Source organism: Magallana gigas, chromosome 3 (assembly GCF_963853765.1).
Source record: "Magallana gigas chromosome 3, xbMagGiga1.1, whole genome shotgun sequence".
NCBI lineage: Eukaryota > Metazoa > Mollusca > Bivalvia > Ostreida > Ostreidae > Magallana > Magallana gigas.
In genome coordinates, this window is record NC_088855.1 from 9,960,140 (window position 1) to 9,984,118 (window position 23,979).

General features: G+C 33.8%; 2 protein-coding genes across 3 annotated transcripts; one reads left to right on the plus strand and one right to left on the minus strand.

The window, feature by feature from the left end:
• Positions 1-563: 563 nt before the first annotated feature.
• On the plus strand, positions 564-11,171 carry LOC105328594 (GTP-binding protein GEM). 2 transcript variants are annotated; one of them, XM_011429523.4, is made up of 5 exons: positions 564-931; positions 1,257-2,004; positions 7,182-7,258; positions 8,796-8,979; positions 10,027-11,171. In XM_011429523.4, the coding sequence occupies exons 2-5, from the start codon at positions 1,473-1,475 to the stop codon at positions 10,290-10,292; spliced, it is 1,059 nt and encodes a 352-aa protein (XP_011427825.3). In that variant the 5' UTR covers positions 564-931; positions 1,257-1,472; the 3' UTR covers positions 10,293-11,171. The 2 variants fall into 2 exon arrangements, with proteins under 2 accessions (XP_011427825.3, XP_011427827.3); XM_011429525.4 differs by having other exon boundaries at positions 1,399-2,004.
• A 4,109-nt stretch (positions 11,172-15,280) lies between these two features.
• LOC105328595 (zinc finger protein 121) lies at positions 15,281-17,057 on the minus strand. The gene is made up of 2 exons (XM_066077734.1): positions 16,977-17,057; positions 15,281-16,433 (listed from the first exon to the last, which is right to left on the minus strand). Exon 2 carries the CDS (start codon positions 16,417-16,419, stop codon positions 15,475-15,477), a length of 945 nt encoding a protein of 314 aa, XP_065933806.1. The 5' UTR covers positions 16,420-16,433; positions 16,977-17,057; the 3' UTR covers positions 15,281-15,474.
• Between the last annotated feature and the right edge of the window lie 6,922 nt (positions 17,058-23,979).

Here is a 23,979-nt window from a genome sequence, read left to right on the forward strand (position 1 = left end):
GTTGATATCATAATTGCGCTCTTAGATTTGAGCCATACATGTAATTAAACTGAGGTGTAACGATCTCTTCATTTGAAAGAATAACCACAATGAGCAAAATTAAACAATATAAAATTTATAAAAAAAAAAAAAAACCCACAAAGATGGAGATACAGAAAGAAAAAGAATCAATATGTTTGTGTATTATAAAGATGTCAAATAACCGGACTTATTATGGTCTCTCTTCCAAAGCAACAGTTTTGCAATTTGCAGCATTGTTTTGATTTTCTATGCTCGAAACGATTTCATAAGTTGTGCATGAATTTATCTGTCACAGCGACAATGTATTGACAATGCTCGAGGATTTGCATCTAAGGTCAGGCGGCACAGCATTTATAGAGTTTCATTACTGCGCATTTCGTTTTAATTATGGACATGTAAATCAATATAACAATGTTTATTAAAACGACTTTTGACATTTTGTAATGCATTCGAGGATATATATAACAAAGTACATATATAATTTTAAACAAGACTCATTGGTCTATAGAAGTCGAGTAATGCTTCTCTAGGGACAAAATTTACCGGTTCACTGTCACAAGAATACCAGCCTATAGCGGACTGCGGAAAGGTATCGTCTAAATGATTAATAATTAAAAGAAAAGTGAGATCCTATATTCGTTAAATCTCGTATTTCCATGATAACGCGCAGATGTGACTTAAAACATACACCAGAAATGTCACCATGGATTATACTTAGGTTTAAGGTAGCTGCATGCATTGTTGACCATCTACACATCGCACTGGAGTGCCGGGTTACAACTGCAGGCCAGATAATTCCCCAGGGTCCACTTCATACTTTTATCGATTCCATTAGAAGCTATAGGATATCGGCAACAAAATCTTTCTGTGGACAAGCTAGTGTATCAGCTGAGCCAACGTGAGAACTGTTGTGAGTATTTCCAGTTCTCACATTGCTTTAACATAACTTGAAACGATAACTATCTTTGTTTGAAAAATTGATTCATTGCAATATATGAAAGAGGCTGTTGACTTTCAAAAATGAACAATTGATGGATTTACGTTTAGAATTGTTACTGCCAGAAGGATATATAGGTCGATACCCGGGGTAGCCTCAGTCGATTTTAACATTGTCAGTTTAATAAGAGAATGTTTGAACAATATGTCATATAATTCCAACCCATTGGTGTGTTGGCACGTTAGGGGGAAATTATCTCAGTATGACGGTATAACGGTATTTGAATTCTTATTTTCAGCTTCATTCACATTGCTCAACGTATGGAAAAAAGGGTTGACATATTGGATAAAAAAGTTTACACGTGACAAGCAGAGTGATCAATATCTTTATTAGATCAGGCAAATATAAAGAAAATGACTTGGACTTTTGTATTATTATAGCTGCTGTTAGCACAGTAACTCTGTGTGGACCCTGGAGCATGGATTAGCGCCGACAACGTAAAGAGATAGACACGATGGATCACAGCGAGCAATTCTTGTCACCAAACGCCTTGGAAGAAGAATCGGGACGTCACACGAGGTCCAGATCCTTCAAGGGCAGACCTCGGCCAAAGGAGCACGAGGAACACGAATTCCGCCCCCGGAGGAACAGCATGCCCTCTCACCCCCACCCACGCCGCGGGGCGTCCCCGGCCCCTGTTACTGACCCGACTGAGGGCGAGGAATCGTCTTTGTGTCGAGTCAGATCTTTCAAGACTACGTCAAAGGGTGGGATTGTGAACCGAGGGGACAGTGTTAAACGTAAGGCACAGAAGGACCACATTCACGTGCATCCCACAAATAGTGTTCCACAGGATGCCGAGGCCAGGCGTGCCCCGGGGGTAAGGCATGCTTCCTTCTCGGATGTAGAGTGTAAATGCCAAAATGAGGAAAGCGAGAACGAGGTCTTTACCGTTGTTGTTTTGGGGCCCGCTGGTGTTGGCAAAACTCTCCTCACGACGCAGTTTATGACGTCAGAGTACATCGGAACATCATCTGATGGCGATGGTAAGTCTTAGAATCGGGTCAATTTTTTTTAAAAATTGGAAAATCTCGTAGATTAAACCTTGTTTGTGAATCATTTGTTTATCAGCTGTTTTTTCAATAGTGAAAATCAAAAGCAGAGACAAACATGACTTAACATTGGGGTTTTATTACTAGTATTAAAATAACGATGCCGTCAAAACAACAGCTACTACTGTGGCACAGTTGTGGAGTTTTTTTGCATGTCGTAAAAAATACAGCGTATTTTCCCTTTATCCTTCACAATATCTGTAATGGCCTTATCGATCAAGTTCTAACACAGGATCTCGTTTAGTGATTATGGGGCAAAGCACTGGTCCATTATTGCAAATTTCTCACCAGTGTTTAAAATATTACATGTTTATGAGCTTTGTGTCAGGAATTGGACAGAAACAAGGGACTTCTTTTCCATTTTCCCCTTGTTCTTAAATTGATTTTTCAAATATTCTAGATAAAAATCAATTCTTGTAGTTTAAATTTCTGCTATCCATTAAAGTCAAAACAACTTGGTTGTGAACTGTTTAATTATTGGCTGAACCGAACGTTTAAGAGATGTTTATTTCTTTGGGATTTTCCGTAAATAGTTTTTTTTTTTTCAAGGCAGCAAATCGTAATGAGGTTTTAAGGAATGATCCAATTAAAACGCAATTGCTCTTTTTCGGAATTTCGAGCATTTCCTTGTCCGACTTACATATACTCTGGATGGGATGTTAATATGTGATATACATTTGCATGTAATTTGATTCATGTTTTTTCACTTGCGAAGAACAATCACGTGTTATAAAATGATATTTTTGTGTATCAAATAGTGCATGCTAGATAAGTTCAACGTTGAAAAGCAAAACATATATATATCGACACAAGGTCTATGTGCTGTTGCAGGTATAAAACATCAAACTACAATGTGTTACATCACCATGGTAAATAAAAGAAAAACAAACACAACTTAATGTGGTAGACACATGTCGCCAACTTTTTATCGAGCTCGACGATTCATTCTTTTGTGTATCAAGGGCGGTGGTGTGAATAAAAATATAAGTAACGTTTCTATTAGTTCCTCCTCTCTTCCTAATCAAGAGATAATGTAGATCTACAATGCAATCTAATTTCTCTAAATAAGTCCATTTTCTGTCCATCGATCCAGTGTTCCCTGTCTATCGAAACCAGCATCTCTCCATTAACACCAAACAAGGTTCTTCTGTGGACCAGGTTCTCTCTTCTATTATGATGGCATAGGGACGTCATTAATTGGTGAATTAACCAGCTCTAAACATTTACAAGCGTTCGGTTGCCACATCTGGCCGCGGATATTGCCCCCCAGGATCAATTCAAGTACTAGTCCGCTCCCCCTCATCACATCGGCCGCATCTGAGGAGATTTTTGTTGCTTGAAGCTTTGAACAGACATTGCATTACATTGCTTAATGGTGCTTGGGGCTATCCTTTTGTTTAGTACTTGTATTTATTATCTTTCAGTCCTCTTCATTAAAACTTTGAAATAATAACGCATAAGTTAGACTTTTTTTTTTACAATAATGAAAGATAAGTACGGCTGTCTTTTGTATCTGCTATATGGTGTACACTGTAGTGGAATGTTTCGTTATTGTGTACGCAGAAGGTTCATTAGAGTCAACTGCTTTAGTTCTCTCTGTAGCAGCCAGTTGACATTTCAGAACACGTAATTGTTCTCTTTGAAGCAGTTGTTCTGTTATTACTTATACTCAGTAATTCTCTGTTTTGTGGTGTGTAACAAGATTGCAAAAGGTCTTTGCCATTATCAGTTGCATTGAATTATTCAATACCGTTCACACGGAAGTCACTGATACAATGTGCTGCAAACTTGAGATAATATTTTCTGCAATTGAAAAAGAATAAAGCATATGGATATCGATATATTGTGAACAAAATGCTAAAAAGCATCAACAGATACATAGTTCATATGATGCGATACTCTTCACTTTTCAGTTCAGTAGAGAGAGAGAGAGAGAGAGAGAGAGAGAGAGAGAGAGAGAGAGAGAGAGAGAGAGAGAATTTTTATACCCCCGCAAACGAAGTTTAGGGGGGTATATTGGTTTCACCCTGTCCGTCTGTCTGTCCGTCCGTCTGTCCGTCTGTCTGTAGACGCAACTTTGTCCCCCCTATAGAATGTTTTATTACTGCATGGAACAGTTTGAAAATTTGTACATATGTTGAACACCATCTGAAGATGTGCACCTGCAATTTTTTTTAAGATCAGACAAGATTTAATGATTTTATGACAGTTTTCATTTTCCTTATTCTACATATTGTACACTAATGTTGAAAAGTAAGGGAGGTAATCCTTACAGATTTTATTAATTAATTAATAGAAAACACTCTAAAATATATTTATATAAATACATTCAGATGGAGTTTTTTGTCTTTATGTCTTAATTAATAAAAAAAAAATATTTTTTATAAGAATTCATACAACTGACAATGCAAAGTTTTTGTTTGTCAATGATAAATTCTTAGGAGCTAATAAGAACATCAGAGACAAGTGTGGCTGAATTCATTTGTCCCAAGGGAGCCATTATCTGAGCCATGGTTCAGATGGAGCATGTGTTTAGGGGAAATTGATAATCTGTAAAATGGGTCATGGTTTTGGGGCTATTTTAAAACTGTTTCATGTAAACCAAAAGGTCTATCATTATAAGGAAATAAATGATATAATTATTAATAAAGAAGTTAAACTATTTTTAGAGGTTGTTTAAATTTATTTGTCAAGTAAAATGATGAAGTGACCCTATTGGGCATTAATTTAAATGAAATTCAAAATTACTGATATGATTGTAGTGTTTTGGCAATTTTAAAATTGTTTGTAATATTAAATTTTCTTTTTTACATATTTTTACATAGTATGGTGGTAATGTTTTGGGAGTTTATTAAATTGAACAAGTTAATCAAAGAAAATCATAGTCCTTTGGGATCAATTTTCTGATATGGAGTTCCATTGTGCCATAGGAGAAAGTGAGGAAAATTTGAAACAACTAATTGCATCTGTCACTCTTAATAGAAAGATATTGAAAGTTTTATCAACAGAAGAGCATTGCTTGGCTACCGGTATTTCTATTCACTGCAAAGGGAGGGGTTATTGTCATTTTGTTGGTTTTTCTATAAATCAATTAAATTAAAATAATATATCATCAAATACATACATTTGTAAATGTATTACTGCTATAGATATTTATTTACAGTGAAATTCTGACAATTTTGATTTTAATTTTTCTTTGTTAACTAATTTTTTTTTTTTTTTACAATTCTAGAAAAAAAATTTGTATGTGTTCCAAACCTTTATTATTCAATTCAATTATTTGTCCCATTTGAAATTAGCCTAGCGGGGGTATTAGTCCCATTAGGAAGTTCTAGTTTTAGCTTGTTAAAAGAAAACAAATGTTAAAAGAAACAAATATTTCTGGATCATCATTGAAAAATCAATGAAAAAACGATATATATTCAACCTATTATGGGCGGTTTCCGTTCGGTTTGCATCTTTCAACTAACAGCCCGACTTAGATGATGGATTTATGTTTCCATAAATACAAAGCCGGGATTAAGTCATACATATCAACATTAATGGCTGTGCTTAATCCATGGCGTAGACAACGTTAATCCCCTTCATCAGTCATTACAAGCTCTCGTACAGTTCATGGAAGGAAGATACCATTTTTTTTCTTCATCACCATGTCTGGGAATTGTAATCTTGCGTGATTTCATGGCATTTGGTCTGCAAGGACTTCAATAAGCTTAGAAGGATTCCTTTTTTGAAATGGAGCCTGATGAGAGCCATGATGTAATTTTCAAGCCCGTAAACAGTTACATAATATTTCGTTGTTGATTTTGCAAGATTGCGTGCGCAGTTAGTAACTAGGTTCTGTACCCCAAGGAAGAAAAACACCCTACAGTACCGTCTCCATTGAACTGCAGGCATATACGCTAGTACAAAAGTGTGAAATTATTAAAACTCGTTGGGGCCAACTGTTGTCATTTATTAATTTTCCTAAAGGTTCATTGGAATCTTATTTCGTGATTCTCTTGTATGCGCAAAGAATTGTTAAGTATTCGTTGGGGATGTTTATTGATTAGCAAGGGTACTAACGAATTCCATGAAAATTTGTGAAATTTCATTAAATTTATATGGCCTCTAAAATGAAATACATGTACATGTATATATTTCTGACTTCTTTACTTGATTTCTTTTAATTATATATTATTTCTAATAAAATTAAATGACACTAATTTCACCGAAGTCTACAATGTTTACTTTGATTATACAATCTTGTATAGTAAACATGTCGAATACATGTATTAAACTTCAAATGAATTTGAACTACGACTGAAAAAAAAAAAACGCAAAAAATTGTTCCTTTGAATTGAATTACCATCCGCGATCGAAACTAATAAAAACTGTTTCAAGAATATAAAAAGTTTGACATTTCAATTCTCATTTACGTAACGTTAATCTTAAGTTTTCAATATGATTGTCGTTTAGAAATGTCAGTTGATTCAACTTGTAATTTTACAATGATTAGTGGAAGCTTTCTACTAATACGCTCGAGCACGTATAAAACAATCAGTGTCATTGTTTTGGGATTTCCTTTCCCCGATTCGATCTTAATTTTTGCAATGCGTGCGCAGATCTAGAGAAAAAGAGAGAGGGAGATCCGTTATCTCCAAAATTTGCAAAGTAGATATGATGTCATTAAACATCGAGTTATTTACTTGTATCACAGTCCACACCCCCCCCCACCCCCAAACACACACGCAACCTCCGCCTTCCGGAAAAAAAACTTTGAACTGTACATTAAAAAATATAAAAAGATAATTCAAAGTTGTCTGGAAGGAATAGAAAGGATTTTTAAAAATGTATCGCCAATAATACTTCATGTATATCAACTCGAATGGTGACAAGACCTTTAATCAGCGTTGTAGTTTAATCCACCCCCCCCCCCCCCCCCCCCCCCCGTTTTGTGATAGTTGAGATAAGTCTTTAGTTGACGCACTTTTACATTCCCTTTCTTGCAAGAGTTAATTGGCATACCTTAATGATGTAAGGATATCAAGAGTTATATAAAACTATCTGGATATGGTTTGTATTTATCTTGTGAAAGATAACCTGAAATGGAATGGTTTTTTATCTTCCAGGAGGAGACAGGACGGTGACCGTACAACTGGACGGTAAGGAGAACACCATCCGGTTCATTGACCCCTCCAGAGACGGGGTAAGTGTCCGCCATACTCTGCGTATAATAATTTGCTAAATTGCAAAATTCATTGCAGAGGTTTTGGTTTGACAAAGTATGAGATTATTGGTAAAATATCCCTAGCACATCTGTTACTTTCACTATATTTACTAGAAAGTAAAAAACTACAACTTCCATGTTTTTATTAAAACATATCTACGTAATGTGTTGACGTACATGTTCTGCATTCCAAGCTGTTATGTCTATGTCTACAAATATGTTTTTTTATGGCTACAAATATGTCTACAAATGTTTTTTATGGCTACAAATATGTCTACATATATGTTTTTTATGTTTGACGGTCGAGATGAAGACAAATCGTTACAATGTAGTTCATAGGGATTCCTCTAAAAGAAGCCCTTTTTGACAAACAGGTGTTTCAAAACCTGGTTATATCCACTTCCACATTGTCAACAGAAATCAATGTTCTTCCTTAATTACGTCTGAGTAGCATGCATCCTAAAGGGAACTCTAAAGATGGTTTCATCAAACAATCAAGTTGGTCTTTGCATGTCAATAACCCTTTATATACGCTTTTCACGCAATTAGTTCACGGCGATTTCTTCTGGGCTGAATTTTAATGTAAAGGATCGTGAAGGTTTCGTATATGGGTATCAATTAATGCCCTAGATAATATAATAACTGCGAGCAAGAAATACCACATTGTATCTCTTCCCACACCGGTTGTAATATACGCATGCGTAGGCACAGGGCAAAGAATTATTATTTGGATAATTTGATAATTAAGAGACATGTATGGAAACATTGTAAATCGGACCTTGACCCTTGTATGAGACACCCACTGGTGCTAACACCCTTCCCCACGCCACAAGAGTGTTATCTCAGAAAATCAGCGGCGCAGTTTCATCAATCAATGCTTTTCACATAATATATATGCTCTTTCTGCCCTCTAAATATGGGTGATCTAGATTTTTTATGTAACGCTGTTAAAGGCTTATTATATTCCTGGAGAGAAAAGTACACAACATAACAATGCAGTGCCTCCCTGGAAAAAAATAATTGCTAAATATTCGATGCTTTACAAAAAATCTAAATTGCAGTCAAATTCCCGCAACTAAAGCGTTTATTGAACCGACATTATATTGAAATACATTATATTGAACAAACTAAGTACAATTACACAAAGCACATGCTGTTAATAAATCATAGACTCTTGACCTTTTTGAAAACTTTGCAAATAAAAAAAAACCCGAAATATTTAAGGTGTTATGCCGCTGTTTTTAACATCTTGTTTATTGTAACGTGTAAAAATTGATTAAAATTAATGTTATTCAAAATAATGTAGAACTCACAGTCAGATTTTGCCATTCAGAATTTTTCTTTACTAAATAATAGTTTATGGCGTGTCTAGAATTTTAAATAATTTTAAAAGGTAGATCAGTTGTGATTAATCTCTTGACAATCCAGCCTCCTTGATAGATGTTGTATCAATAACAGTTTATTTGTAAATGAATATGGATGTCATTAACGATTAGAATTGGTACTTTTACTACAGGAAGATGTGAGCGAAGATGACATTGACGCTTACATCGTTGTCTTCTCGGTCAACGACAGAGAGACGTTTGAAATGGCGGTGGAAATTTTGTTCCAAATACGCCACGAGCTCTGCTCGGAGAAAGCAGTCATTCTGGTCGCAAACAAAATTGATATTGTCCGGAAGAGGGTGATTTCCTCAGACGGTATGTGGACCACAAAACAGAGAAATGGGTTCCGAGGCGAATCTTGTAAAGGGTTAGAGAAAACTGATTTATTGCCGAAGAATGCAAATTTTTGGCCTCAAGATTTCCCTAGTCTCCATGCAAATGTAATTAACACGACAACTGCGATTGCTGTCAAGGTACTTGCAGGTTGGCTGAAAATTTTGCACGGAATTGATGTTTCTTGAGAATAAACCATTTTGTTTCTACACCTAATATCAGAAAAACCAAAGTCAATCTATAGATATATAAGACTTTATTCTTTAAGTAGGTAGCTATTTACAAAAACATGTGAAAAATCTTTTGATAATTGTCTTTTGAGGATAAATCCGATTAAATTTATTGGTATTTTTTCAAACATACCAGGTATATAACACTTTTATGTATTCAGTTACTAATATGTATTTTATACCTTAACAATAAAATATTACTTTATTGTTTCAAATTAAAATATGCGTCAAGTAGTGTAAATGATATTTGAAACTTCAGATTTAGTAATGATATGCAACAGGATATATTTTAAGTTGGAATAGTTGTTTTATCAAGCTTTATCAAATTTTGCGAAGCCTTTTGACTTTATGGTTTTATGAAAATACGGTTATGTGTTTCAGACATGAATTCTATTTGATTGAAACAATAAAAAGCTGATATTGATTATTTCCTGATCAGAAAGTAATGTACTTGTATGACCCCCCCCCCCCAAAAAAAAAAATAATAAAAAATGAAAAATGAAGCATTCTGTTTATATTCACACATCTCTTAGAAAATTCATATAGAAAAGTAAGTAAAAGTACATAAAACTACAATTATGATTAATTATGAAATATACGATCAGTTAGTTCCATGGACGGTTCCAAGAGCCAAAAGCTGTCATCAGAACGTGCATTCCATATTTTCGCTGTTTTTAATGATGCAAAGATTTTATTGGTTATTAAACTCTTCATTGTGCTGTAAAAAATCATTGTTGTAATTATATTCATGATTATTCATCCATAATTATAAAAAATCATAAATCACTCATAATTACAGAAGCCAGGGCCGCGGCGAATCAGTACGACTCAAAGTACGCCGAGACATCAGCGGCCCTCAACCATCACGTGGACGAACTCTTGGTGGGCGTACTGAGCCAGATCAGGCTAAAACACGACCCAGGGGCCGTGGAGGAGCACGAGGCGCACAAAACCCACAAGGAGCACCGGAAGGGCTCCTTTAGAATCGCCAAAGGAATTCTGACAAAACTCTTCCGAAAACACAGCAAAAAAGACAAGTCGTGCGAGAACCTGTACGAGTTGTGACGTCATGGTTGTTATGTATGCATATTTGGAAGACTATGATTTTTATGATTGTGCATATGTGTTTATGTATTTTTTTAATTTATCTATGTTCTATATATTTAAGATTATTTTTTCTTGATATCAAACATATGAATCTACATGTACAGATATGCATGCAACTAGAATTATCAGGTTGTATCTCTTCATATATTGTATTACATAATTGGTGTAAGATAAGGACTTTGTTATAACGGGTTTCTATAGTCCATAAATAGTACCATCATTGGACAGAAAATTACACACTGTAAGTTAATTATGTAGATACTAATCCTGTTGCCTAGAAAGATAAAAACTACCATAATGAAATATAATGTTGTGATCACGATATATTGTTTGATAGACGGTTTTCTCGTAATCTAATACTGTTATATAACTGAAGCAAAATATTCAAACCAATGTTGCCGATATATTCAGTTTCGGAAACTTCAGTGCTGTACAGTCAAGACTTATGAAATACACATTCTTATGACGTCAAAAATCATTTTGCTGAAATGCGCACAATAACCGATTTTAAACTATATGCGATGTTTGTAATAGATATGGATATCTATTTGAAATATGTGCATATTGTAAAGGCCATGGAGATGATACATAGACAAAATTATGGCTGACTTAGTTTCATCTGGACGTTGCCTTCAAGAAACATAGACATTATACAATAGTGCACTTTCCTTTCAGATTTTTCCGTTGTGTGTTGCGAGCTCTGTTGGAAAACCCCGTAAAGTTGTATTCAACACATATTGTTATACAGTTCCAGTGGTAGACATCCTCGGTCATATCTCCAAAACTTAACCTCACTCCTTGATACTTGTACTTGCCAATAAAAAACATCAAATACCATGTCCTCTTTACGTGTCTGATTTCTTATATTTAAGGTCAGACGCGACATATCTTCCATTGTTTTCTATTTTTTCCTATCAATGTGAAGATTTCCACTTTGTAATTCCAAAATTATATTTTCATGGTATATGTTATTTTTCTATTTGGATATATAGTTTCAATTAAAAATATATGCTATGACCTTATTAATAAGCGTTCAATTGCATACTACATGCTATTAAAAGAAAAATTCAAAATATTCTAACTCCGAAAATAGCCTGGTAATGTACCCTGAATTTTTGGGCATGAACAGGTTTAAATGCCATTAAAACAGAAATAATCTATCAAGGAAAATTATCTTAAACTGAGGAACGTCGAGTCTGTCCTAAATGTATTTTGCGCATTCATGCATGAAACTGTCAACAAAGTGTTCAATTTTCAGCCAATTACAATAAATTTTTCATACAAATTAAATCTTATGCTTCGAAAAAAAATGCATAATTGGTCCTGCTGCGATTTGTTAATGAGATTTTCTTCTGACAAGAAACGATATGTAAAAGAAATATTACACCAGATTAACTTATTTGAAAATGTATAAACTAAAAATGATAAATACTAGTATTACTGATTTGGTTTTGAAAATGAAAAAAAGCATACAAGTGTAATAATTCATAAATAAATATTCAGCATATTTTGCATACCTAATTATATTGTATAATCAACAAAGTGCACTTTTGCACTTAGTCAAGCGTTTTTAAAACAAATGGCTATTGGATGACTGATAAATGAGGTGGTTTTCTTTTCTCTAGAAGCATGGTGGTGAATAATTGAAAGATATTGCACCCAAAAGTCATCACTGAGAATAATGACGTCTTGAGCATTTCAAATTCCAATATTCCATGTTGAAATTGAAAAAAAATGGTGCAACAGGAAAGTGAGACCTAAAAATTGGTTTAGTAGTCAATTAAACAATAAAATGCTTTCTGTGGGGGTTCATGCGGGTATGAAGGAAGCAGGGTTGTAGAGAAAATACAAATCCTTAATCAGCGGACCATTTATTTTTTCTTACATTACCTCTACCTCCGTAGCCTTTTTTTTGAAACACTTAAGGACACTTAACTGTTAAAGAAAGCTTCTCCGTATGAACCTGCCTAGTAAATTATTAATGTAAAGTAGTTAAATTACGTAATTTATTGTTACTGTCAGTAAGATAGAAGGAAGAGCAAATTCTTCCATATATGGAAATCACTACCTTTATATGATAAAATCTGACGTCAGCAATTGCATACTGTGGTCTCTATGTTGCCAAAAAAATTACTCGATCACAAATAATAGAATAAGACAGCCATTGACAATGGAACCATCATATAGGTACTTGAGTAAATTGTGTCACTGAATGCACTAGAACACTGCCTGTATCATACTAGTTCAATTTCAATGTTCTAAACTTCTAATGTTCAATTAATTCTGATTTCATATGATTATGTGCAAGTGTAATCAAACGTGAACAAATGGCTTCAAACTGGTTAGAATGATGAACAAAAACCGTGTTTCTCAAGAAATAGAGGAGAAAGTACAAGGTTCTTAATTAAGTACCTCTGATCCGTGAGTTTGGAGTAAGCAAGCAGCATTTTTATAGGGTATGGGGAATAATTCATACACGTTGTCGGAGATTCTAGAAATGATTACCTGTTCGGCCTAGATCGCCACAGTATTTCTAAAGTGATAGCATTTACCACCATGGTCACATTGAAATGAGTATAGAAGACACTAAAAACACAGATAATCATAACAAATGATAAATATGAAATGAAAAAGCGGGGTATTCCAAAACCATATTTATCGATACAAATTATTAAAAATGCATTCTATTTTAAGGATGTTATAAAGATATGGTATTCTTGTCTGCGAATCAAATTAAAAATGATATTAAAAAATCGCTTTTTGGAAAAAAAAAATTTCAGATTACTTCCACGATGAAAACTTTGAATCCAGCTAAGAGGCTGTATTATAGACCATTGCTGTATACAGATAGCTACGAATTCTGATTTTCGACAAAGATCGGCCGATGTACGCTGTGACGTAGTACAGGGTGATCCAAAATATCTGATACTGTTTTGAATGCCCATTACAGTTTAATGGTTAGAGAAACATACCGTATGAATATTCAAGGAGTACAGTTTTATATAATTTAGGTTAAATGCAGTTTGCATGCTTTACATAGCAGAGGTGGGAAATTAAATATTAACATCAAAATAGCAAAATTACGTCTCATGGTTTACTTGATGTTTTTCGTTTTGCAGGTACAAAAATACAGTTTTTATGACAAATTGCCATCGGACCCTGTTTTACACTAAATTCTGTTTGGTTCCTCTCCATATTTTTTTTTTCATTAAACAGCTTTAATATTTTAGATTTTAAGGTTTTATTTAAAAACTTAATCATTTAATAGCATCAAATTTAAGATTCCCACCCAAAGTTTACACCAGGGTTTTGAGTAACGCAGCAGTAAGTCACCATCCTGGCTGTCCTAAAGGGAATGAAACTTTCTTCAAATTTGTTTCAAACCACACAGCCATTCTTGATGTGTTTAGGGTACATTTTTTATGCTTTGATCTACTATTATTCATTGATGGATCACCCTGTACATACATAACAATTTTATACAAATGATGGGGGTGGGCGGGTTAGAGCATATTAAAGCTTCTGCACGTTACGACATGCATAGGAATCTCAAATTGAAATGGAAGTCGTGCAGCTGGCGGAGGTATGTGAATATCTTCCTACTTTATACACAGATACTTGAGAACAGGTACGACCCTGCTTCCATTCCCCACCCCCAATAATTTAGACCCCGGGACTTTACTCCTTTCTTCATTAAATTATTCTTTAGTGATCAGTCAATCAGACGCTTACTCTATATATAATTTTTAAGAAATATATATGTTTTAGGTAATTTTGTGCATTGAATGTATAAATAAGATTCGAAAAGTAGTGTCCTTTTCGATAATGTTGTATATTTTATTTGATAAAATGAAATATATCGGAAAGACAGTAGTCATAAAAGGATCAATTAATGAAAAGTCCTTGGGGTCTATACTTGGGTGTGGGGAATGGGAACTGGGGGGGGGGGGGGGGGGGGTCCCGAGCTCCGACCTCAAGCACCTCTGCAAATATTTACTGATTTAGCCGGTCACATTCTTAAGATTCTAATTTCAAATACATGTATTTAAATTAGAATCATTTTGCTAATATGTTAAAACTATATTTTTAATCTTTTCAGATCAAGTCAGTAATTTCATTTCGATGATCATATTAATCATAATTAATTTCGTCAATGAAAGTGTGATCGAATTCAAACACCCGTCTTTCGATTATTTCATTATGTGAAGACATTCGAACAAATCTAACCATTTTTACATTTTTTGTGTTTTTTTCTCATAAGAAATATCACCTGAAATACTCAACATTGATGTCTTTTAACGGCGCAAAGAAACAATTCTCTAATCATCGCTCCCTTTAGATTTTTTATGTACTAAGTATATGGATCCTATACAACAACAACGGTATACAGTATCCGACAACAGTCCGCGCAGTCCGTGTTTCAATTAATGAAGCTAATTTATACTTAAATAATATTATACGTGTCATTATTTAAAAACATATACACATTTTTAATTAAGGTATAGAAATAAGTAAAATTGATAAACGAATTCCTTAATTACATGTAGGTCAAATACGTACATTTTTTAAATGTTGTTTGAAATAGTTGAAATAAAAACCACATCGAAACATTATATGTGCAGGTATCTTATGCAATCCTCACTTTGAAGATTTAGACCATCAACAGTTTGAATCATGTAAAAAAAAACCACTTAAATGTTTTAAATAATCCAGAAATTAAGATTAAAGGAAAATGTGACAACAAAGAAGAATTTTTCGTCCTATTTATTATAAAGTTCGAAATTTATCGTACATTACTTGCCAATAAATAAAAATTTCAGGAACGTGCCAAATATAATAACACTGTACCAAATATCATGTATAAATCATTGTATTCTCGAGTCGACTTGGAAATGATAAAAAAAAAATCCATGTAAATTTTTACAAGTATACGTTTATTTTATATATATCAAATCTAATACAGGTACATGTACAATGTACTTAGTCTACCAAATTGTTTGCACTTAAAAATCAAGAAGTCAAACGCACATAAAGTACTAAATAATTTTAAAAGTATGGTATATTCTTGCGATCACACATAATAGTCATAATTGGTCCAATTCCACCAGCTGACCATGCTGAGGCATGCTGACTGTGCGTGTCACTGCACTGAAAGTTCGCATACCCGTCCCTCTCGATGTTTCACTAATAGCGACATCCGTGAGAAAGATTTCTTGCAAGATTTACACCCGTATTTTTTAACTTCTGAGTGAGTCTGAAGATGAGCACGGAGGTTCGACCTGTCAGCAAACGCACGACCGCAGTGAGCACAGGAAAAAGGTTTCTCACCCGTATGCGTGCGCATGTGTCCCTGTAACAGCCATGGTCTTGAGAACGCTTTGCCACACAATTTGCATTTGCACGGAAGTGTATGAGTTCTGATGTGCATTTTCAAAGCCCCAAGAGAACCATACGATTTGCCACAAAATTTACAGCTGAAGTCTTTCTTGATCTGTGTGGTACAATGAAACTGTTTGTGTTTGGACAACCCACCGAAAGTGGAGTAACTCTTTTTGCAGTGGTCGCACTGGTAGCGAGGGGTAGGTGGTATTGGAACTGCCGGGTACTTGCTGAGGTTATAGAGACCGATGGCACTCATGTCCGATCTATTGCATAACCAGGAAGACACATCACTGAAATAACCGACATACGGAGTCTGATGCTGAAGGGAGTTCAAGAAATACGGAAAATTATGAAGGCTTTGGCGATGTGCTGGATGACAAAGACGTTGTGAATACCAGTCCGCAAAATCCCGTGTAGTGAGAGACGGCGGGAGGCAGGGCTTTGTGTCTGTTACACGGTGGAGAGGGCCGTTAAGTTTTGTTACAGGGGTAAAAGCACTGATATCCAAATTGACACTTGAAGTAACTCGCGCTGTATTGTCTTCAACGTTTTTATCCGGGTCCGATGGTTTGTTGCAGAGACTGTCCAAAATTTCTCTGATCGGATCTCGCAGTCTGCTCTCGTTCTTTACTGGTTCCATTTGGGGGCGAGGCGATGTCTTAATTGCAGTAAAATTACTTGAATTCGTTGGCTTTTTGTTCATGGTGTTACTGTAAACTTTTGAAAAAAAATAAAAAGATTATGATATAATATTATTATTATTAAAATGTTTCCCAAGATTGAATTGCTGACAAATAAACAAATTTAAAAATATCAGATTAAAGGTTTAAAACTAATCTTGTAATTTTTTAAAAAGGGCTACTATGTTTATTGTTACCTTTCTACTTTTTCACTTTAAAGAAGTGTTCGAAGATTTTATTTTCTTCACTCTTCTACAGTTTCAAAGAAATAGTCTTGCCATTTTGCATCTTAATAACGTTATTATTTACTTAGAATGACTGGGAATGTGTGAAAATTATAGGTTTTTATAGTTTTTTTTTTTTTTATATTTATTTTGTGTTCTTTTTTTGTTGTTGAATTTTTAAAAACCTTTTGCATTAGTAAAAAAATGTCAGGAGAATTATTTAAAACATTCTGATCTTGAAATTTGTAAATTCGAATGAACATGGGAACATATTAGAAGCTTAGTAATTTGAGAAAAGTTTGGAAAAGTTTTGAATATTTCTAAAAATAATTATGGTAAAAAGGAAGGAATCTTACCTTTATGCTTCAAAATTTCTTCACCATATCAACTCAAAGGTTCACGCAAAAATTTGATGTGCATACAAATTATTCCTGCTTTATGCGAGATCTTCAGAAAACAGTGTGACGTCACATGGCCAGAACCAATCACTGAGCGAAGAAGACAGAGATTAATCATGCATGCATGTATATCCGGCTAGCGGTTTAACCCTCCCACTGCGCTTCTCAATGGTGTAAAGTACCGAGAAATTCTGAGTGCCATCTTACCAATCCCCATAGAGCATCTGCCAAGGGTGGAAAATGACGACAAATATTTGCCGATTTCATGCTTGTTCCATGACATTTAAAGAAATACGAAGAATTGGGAGAATTCTTGGCTTTTATCGCAATTTCTTGGTCTCGGTTTTTGGTTTAATTTCTATTTTCATTTTAAAAAACCCACAAAAAACATTAGATCTCGCAGTTATATGTTAAAAAAATTAGTCGATCATACTAGTTTGTAATTTTGCATTGTAAGTTTAGTTTAAAATAATTAAGAATGATTTTGTGATGTTGGTGTTTACATCTCTCAAGTAAACGTAAAAAGGGTTAAATCAGAACAAGGAATTAGAATGAACAAGGAAAAACAACAACAAATAAACTAATATACAAAATGAAATATTTCGCAAAGATGTGTAAAAACTAGTTTAATTAACATTAATAACAAGCAATTGATAAATTTTATAAGATGGTCCGTGACGGATGGTCAACAGTTTAAAAAAGATATATAACACTTTGTTTTCCGTAAACTACAGTAAAAGTTAAGTGTGACCATGATTTTATTGCGAGATAATGGTACAATACACGGATAGGTACTTGGATGAATTGAATTAATAAAAGGAAAAGGAAAAAACTCTTAATAATCCGTTTCATTTAAATTTATTTTATCAAAGTAGCCTGGTTGGTTAGCTGTAGAATAAAAATAATTAATTAAAAATGCACATGTGAAAATTATATAAATGAAAAAAAAAATACCAATAAAAACCTGGTTTCGATTTTGCATGTTTCAGCAGAAAGCTTAAAAGATTCTGACTCAGACTTCAACTCTTTAACCTGTTGCTCTATTACATTCATTTCTGTAAATCTCTCCTGTCAACATTACCACACGGCCACTTACCTATATTTACTTACCAGGTAGTCAGTGCGTTTACAATTGTTCCGGCCATTTCGAGCACTTGCTAAGTGTCAATAAAGACCTTACATCGCATTTAAATATTTTCCCGTTCATGCGCATCATTAGCTCTTCAAATAGAAATCGTTTGGTTTCCTCGGAATTAACAAATGTGATTTACTTTCGAAAAGAAAATATTGAATTAAAGTTGCGTTCTTTTGCGATTTTGAACAAATTTGAAACGAAATGTTTCTCAAACTTGTCCGGTATCTGTTTTCATTACAAATGACGGAAGTGTTAGATCTTTGTTTAACAGTATATTATCAGGAATTCGGAATAATTAAACAAAAGTAGGGCGGATGGTTTCTTATCGTTACAAGCATTAAAGACAAAGAGAACAAAAATCCGCGGAACCTTTGAGGAACCCTTTGCACCCAGGCAAAAATGTAAATGTTTACATGCATGCATAAAAGTGAGAATGTAGCCGGGTGCTGTTAGTCCGGATTATCATATCATATGATGAGTGTTGTTGTGGAAATCAACAGTATCTCGCTAAGCAAATAACAAGGCGTCACCTTCGTTATGGCCACCCCGCCGCGAATCTACCTCCCCCCGCCGCGAGCCTAATGCTGATACCGCTACACTTGTTTACAAAACACCGGGAATGCAGTCTCCGCTTATTTACAAATTAGCCATATGCGCTGTTTAATTATTTCTAACAGCCGCACGCGCGAGACGTGCATTTTTGATTGGCATACGAGATGTTGGAATGTTTGTAGTCGTTACAATTTTACCCCTCATGAATTCTCCTTTTCGTGTTTTTTCACTCATTCATATCTTCAACCACAGATATTTCATTGTTCTGAAATGTTTTCTCCACGAAATATCATTTCAAATAATTGACTCAGAATTTAACTTCTTTTTTTAAGGGGGGGGGGGTATAAAACTTATTATAAAACAAAATTTTATGAACATCCAATGAATATGTACGGGAAAAAAAGATTTTTAATGATGCATGTATTATTAACAAGTGACGAACTCATTTCAAAGAAATTTATACATGTAGCAATTAATATATATGTTCTTTTATAGTATCCTTTAGGTTTTCACAGCATATAACTTTGCTCGTTGATTTGTAGAATTTTCAATTATCAATCTAAGACATTACGCATAAGCAATGAATAAATAAATAAAAACAAAATCGTTTTTACAGTGTTCTAAGACACCTGAGCGAATTGTTTATTAGAACCAATGCAGGTAATTCTGGATATAATAAGTTTTAAAACACAAAAGAATTAGATATAAAAGTTTATGACTGTGTATTTCAAGCATTTATTCTAAAACTGTAAAATTATTTAGATGAGTTTAGTAAAACTTGTACCAGAAAATATTTTCTAAAAATGAGCACAATTATCACAGTCTTTCGATTAACGCTAGATAACTGACATGAAAGAAAAATCGCACAACACCTTGATGCTTTGTTGATACTCATGCATGTACATAAGCACTTGTAGACTAATATCGTTCATTCTCTTGTTTCTCTTTCATTTCTTTTACGAGTTTTATTGAGCGCCACGTGATTCCACTTGGGGTAGAGCGTGGATTGATGGGGGAATTAGCAAATGGACAGCTGAACAGGCGCTGATGGGGGAAGGAGAACGGGGCGATATGCACTGTGTTTAGTTACACATTTCATAACAAATGTTGATGTCAATCAGCTAGCGATGATCCCTCTTAGAAACAGGTCTAGAACAATTCCGGATTGTTTTTACTTCCATCTAAAATCGCCTTCCCAGCTAATAGGTTTCTGGTTCGGCTAAATGACTTATTTTCATGATGATATACTTGCCACGGCCTCCACTTGTTATCAGCTGATGGGTGTAGGTCGGAATTAGGCAAACACCTTTTACCTGAACCATCGTGCCAAGTCTAAATGTATATCTAATCTTTCGAAAAGTTCAGTTTTCATAATATTTAGCGGCACTTTCCCTTCTGTATTACACACAATATGTACTTAAGTTGTAGAATGTTGGTACCGTTTATTGACTCCGTGTAGTTGTTTTGAAGGTCTATGAAGTATATCCAAATTTCAGATATCTAGAAATGCATGTATATCATAATTCTTCATACTGCTCAAAGAAAGTGGGATTTTTTTTCTTTGAACTATTTGCTCATAGTGAGCAAAAGAAGTTTCTGAAATATTACCTGCTAGTATTTCACGAAACAAATAATGATAATGACCATTTTGAAAACGTGGATTTCAACAAATATATATAATCTAGTATATGCAGTATATGTAGTTTAAGAAATTACTTACAGTGTACAAGAAACAAACACAAAGTAAAGAAATCAGAGGCAACAACTTGATTTCTTTGAATAGCATGATACAGTTATAACCATATTTTTTCAACTGTTCGAGAAAAAAAAGAAGGAAATGAATTTAGAAAAAGAAGAAAGATGGGATTTTTAAAAGAGTGTCAAAACCAAATTGTTGCAAAAAGCGATTTCCTTTGACTGACGGATACACTTGTCCCGGATGATAATTGATGTTTTCACTTGAGAATTCCGCAGTGATACAAGCTTAGCTGAAAACATGTGTTTTAGCACTTTGATGTTTTATTTTCAAGCACCAGACCGACAGGTTCTGAATGCGAGGTTTTCTAACGATGTGAGTAGATTTCGTCAGGACCGCAGGGAACACTGAGCCCATTCTTCAGGGACCACTTGATGACTTTCGAGTTGTACCTGACAAAAAACCGCTTCCTTCTCCACGTGCCAACACTTACAAGAACCATTAATAAGGGCTATTGCTGCAAGTTAATTACAAGATGAAGACAGCGGCAGCTGCTGTGCAATGTATAGGTTTGCTAGGAAGGAAATAGTTATTATGTCCCAAGCACGGCGTTCCGGTAATTCATATAACAATATGACACATCGAACCCATTTATCACAACGCACAGATTTTTACAAATGATAAATAATCTTAGGACTGTTTTATTTGTTTTCAGTAACACCGTATATTCAATATAAGTTTTTTATATAACCAATTTGATTTAGGAAGCAAGATGTTCGGAGCCATTTTTATCATTATTTCTACCTCCGTTAGAAAGAGAAGTTTGTCAATTTTATTATTTTTGAAATAGAATTAGATAATTAAACAAAATGTCAGCAATTGTGACTCTAACGAAAAACTATTTCTGGGTTATTAATTCAAATTATAAGTTGTAAATGATGGCATTGAAAAAAAAATTACATATTTTGCAAAGCTAAAAACTGCTTTCTTCTTTGCAATGCACTGTATTGCTGTAAAGAACACGCTTCACATGCAAAAATATTTATAAATTCATTTGAATTACATAAATATTTAGCAAAAATGATTTACAAATACACATATACCTGTAGGCTATTTGTAGGTTAACATGGAAAATTTTAATATATATATTTATTTTTTTATTTTCAAAGGAAGAACACTTTATTTCTTCGTGAACCATGAGTTTTCTTCTTCATATAATTGATTATTCCTGTTGGTTCCTGCATGCGGATATCATTGAGAATTCAATCACCCTTTTTCGCATAAAAATTCCTGTTCTTTAATTGTTATTATGTACCTGTTTGTCATTAAGTAAAAATGTTGAGCAGCAAAAACAACATTTAACTTCAAATAATTTCCGCAGATTTGAATGGTGCTATGAATTGTTCACAAGTGTTTGCAGACCTTGTTAAATGTTCTATTTACAAATCAACTCGAGAAGCCGATATTTTCACTGTAAATAATTTGCAAACAATCTGGGTTTAGCCAATCCGATTTTAAACTAATAGAATTGAGACTTACGGTCAAACATCTCCGGAATGGTATGCTAAACGGCACGAGTCTTTCAATCTAATTGTTTGGAACTGTAAAGGTTTGACAGCAAAGTGATTAATATTTGAGTTTCGAGTTTAGGCCAGGAAAACCTATCTGTATTCTTCGCAGAACTTCGGATAGCCAAACATTTCGAAACTGGAAAGTGCTCGCTTCCAGCTCAGTTTCATTTACCGGGTACCTGTTTACTATTTTGCGTATACATGTTGTTCATTAACACCACCGGGTAATTTTCATATTGAATTTGAAAAGTACATGTAAAACAATATATTCTAAAGTTGTTCAGGATCTATCGCATTTTCTCTTTTAGATATATTGAAGAAACCTTATCTCCAATAACAATCTGATTAAAATCAGCCGTTCTGATACGTTACCGCTTCGAGAGCGGTAGCGTACCAGATCGGCTGATTTTAATCAGATTGCTCCAATACATATCTAAATCAAATCTGAAAATAGTTAAAGTGTACTTTTGATCGCAGTTTCTAGTTGATATTTTTGCTGTAATATACATTTAATCATATTGAACATTTAATGGCCAAAACGAGATTTTTCATCATTATTATCAAGAAAAAATATACTAGTTAGAATAAAAAGGATTCGTCCAAAAATCATAATTTCGCAAGAACGTTGTGGAATGCAGGTATTCAATCAATTCAAAAATGTTTAAATGAAAAAAGGATATTCTCTCTTCCTAGAATGGTATTATAACAATACAAATATCAATTCATCTGATTGTTGGAAAGTGGGGTTAAAAATGGATTTTAAAAAAACAAGCATTTAATGTGATAAAGCGAGTGCTTTTTTTTTTTTTGCTTTTTTTTTTTTTTATTTCTGAACGTTTGCTGAAAAGTTAAAAATCTGTATTGCACTTTAGATATTATTATGGATAGAAATTTCATTGTTATTAAAGAAACACAGAATACCTGTAATGGCAAACATGTTACATGTAGTTTCGGAACAACATTTTTTAAGAAAAAAATTGTATGATTCATAGCCGGCATTTAATTGCACAGTTATCATTTAAAAATGTGAAGCATTTAAGAGTTTGAGCACAGAAACAAAAAACAAAAAAATAATAAGTGCAATACGCAACTTTACAAATAAAAAAACTTTAGTTGGGATTTCCTTATAAAAACAACTTTTAATTAGATTGATGTTAATTTACCTTAATATATCAAGGTATAAGTAAAAAAAAGCAATTAATTTTACAATGACAAGATTTTTTTTTTACACGTTATCTAACGTACCCAAACCAACGTGTTATGTTCAAACAGTTATAAATTATAAATCCAGTTAATATAGAAATCAGTGATTCTATAATTAAAAACCTCTCAATGCGACAAATTATCAAGTTGTACAAAGATAAAGTTGAACCCTGCGAAGCACACTGAGATACATGAACAGTGCATGCTAAAATATATTATTGTCTGCATATTAATTCGTTTTAAAAATTGTATCCCTATTTCAAATAGTAATATTAATATACATGTATATGTTGGATAAAGAAGCTTAATAGACTGTAATCGTATTACATTTGGCTGTGTAAAGTTTTTAGCGTTTTTGGCGGAAGCCGCTTCCGTTAAATCAAATAAGAATAGTTGCGTTCAGAAATACGCTAACCCCAATTTCCGCAAAATATCATAAATACTTCCACAGTATTCAGTGCTTTATCAACTGAAAAATTGTTGTACAACTTTGTTTTATCAGGATCAATTGGAAGTTTGGATAAGGGAACTTGTAAATAACAATTTTTAAAGACTACATGTATTTGTTGTCCTACAATTTAAATTTGATGTACCCTCACTAAATCATCGTAGTAGTATAGCGGGAATAACACATCTAACTTTGATTAGATTGTGTCCCCTTTGCTACTAAACTATTCATTTGTATTGAACAATATCGGACACATGTAGCTAAATGCCCATAAATAATCATATAAAAAAGTTTCTCCGAACATACATGTAATAACGTTTTATAATGAGCGTTATGATAAATGCAGGAAATAACGC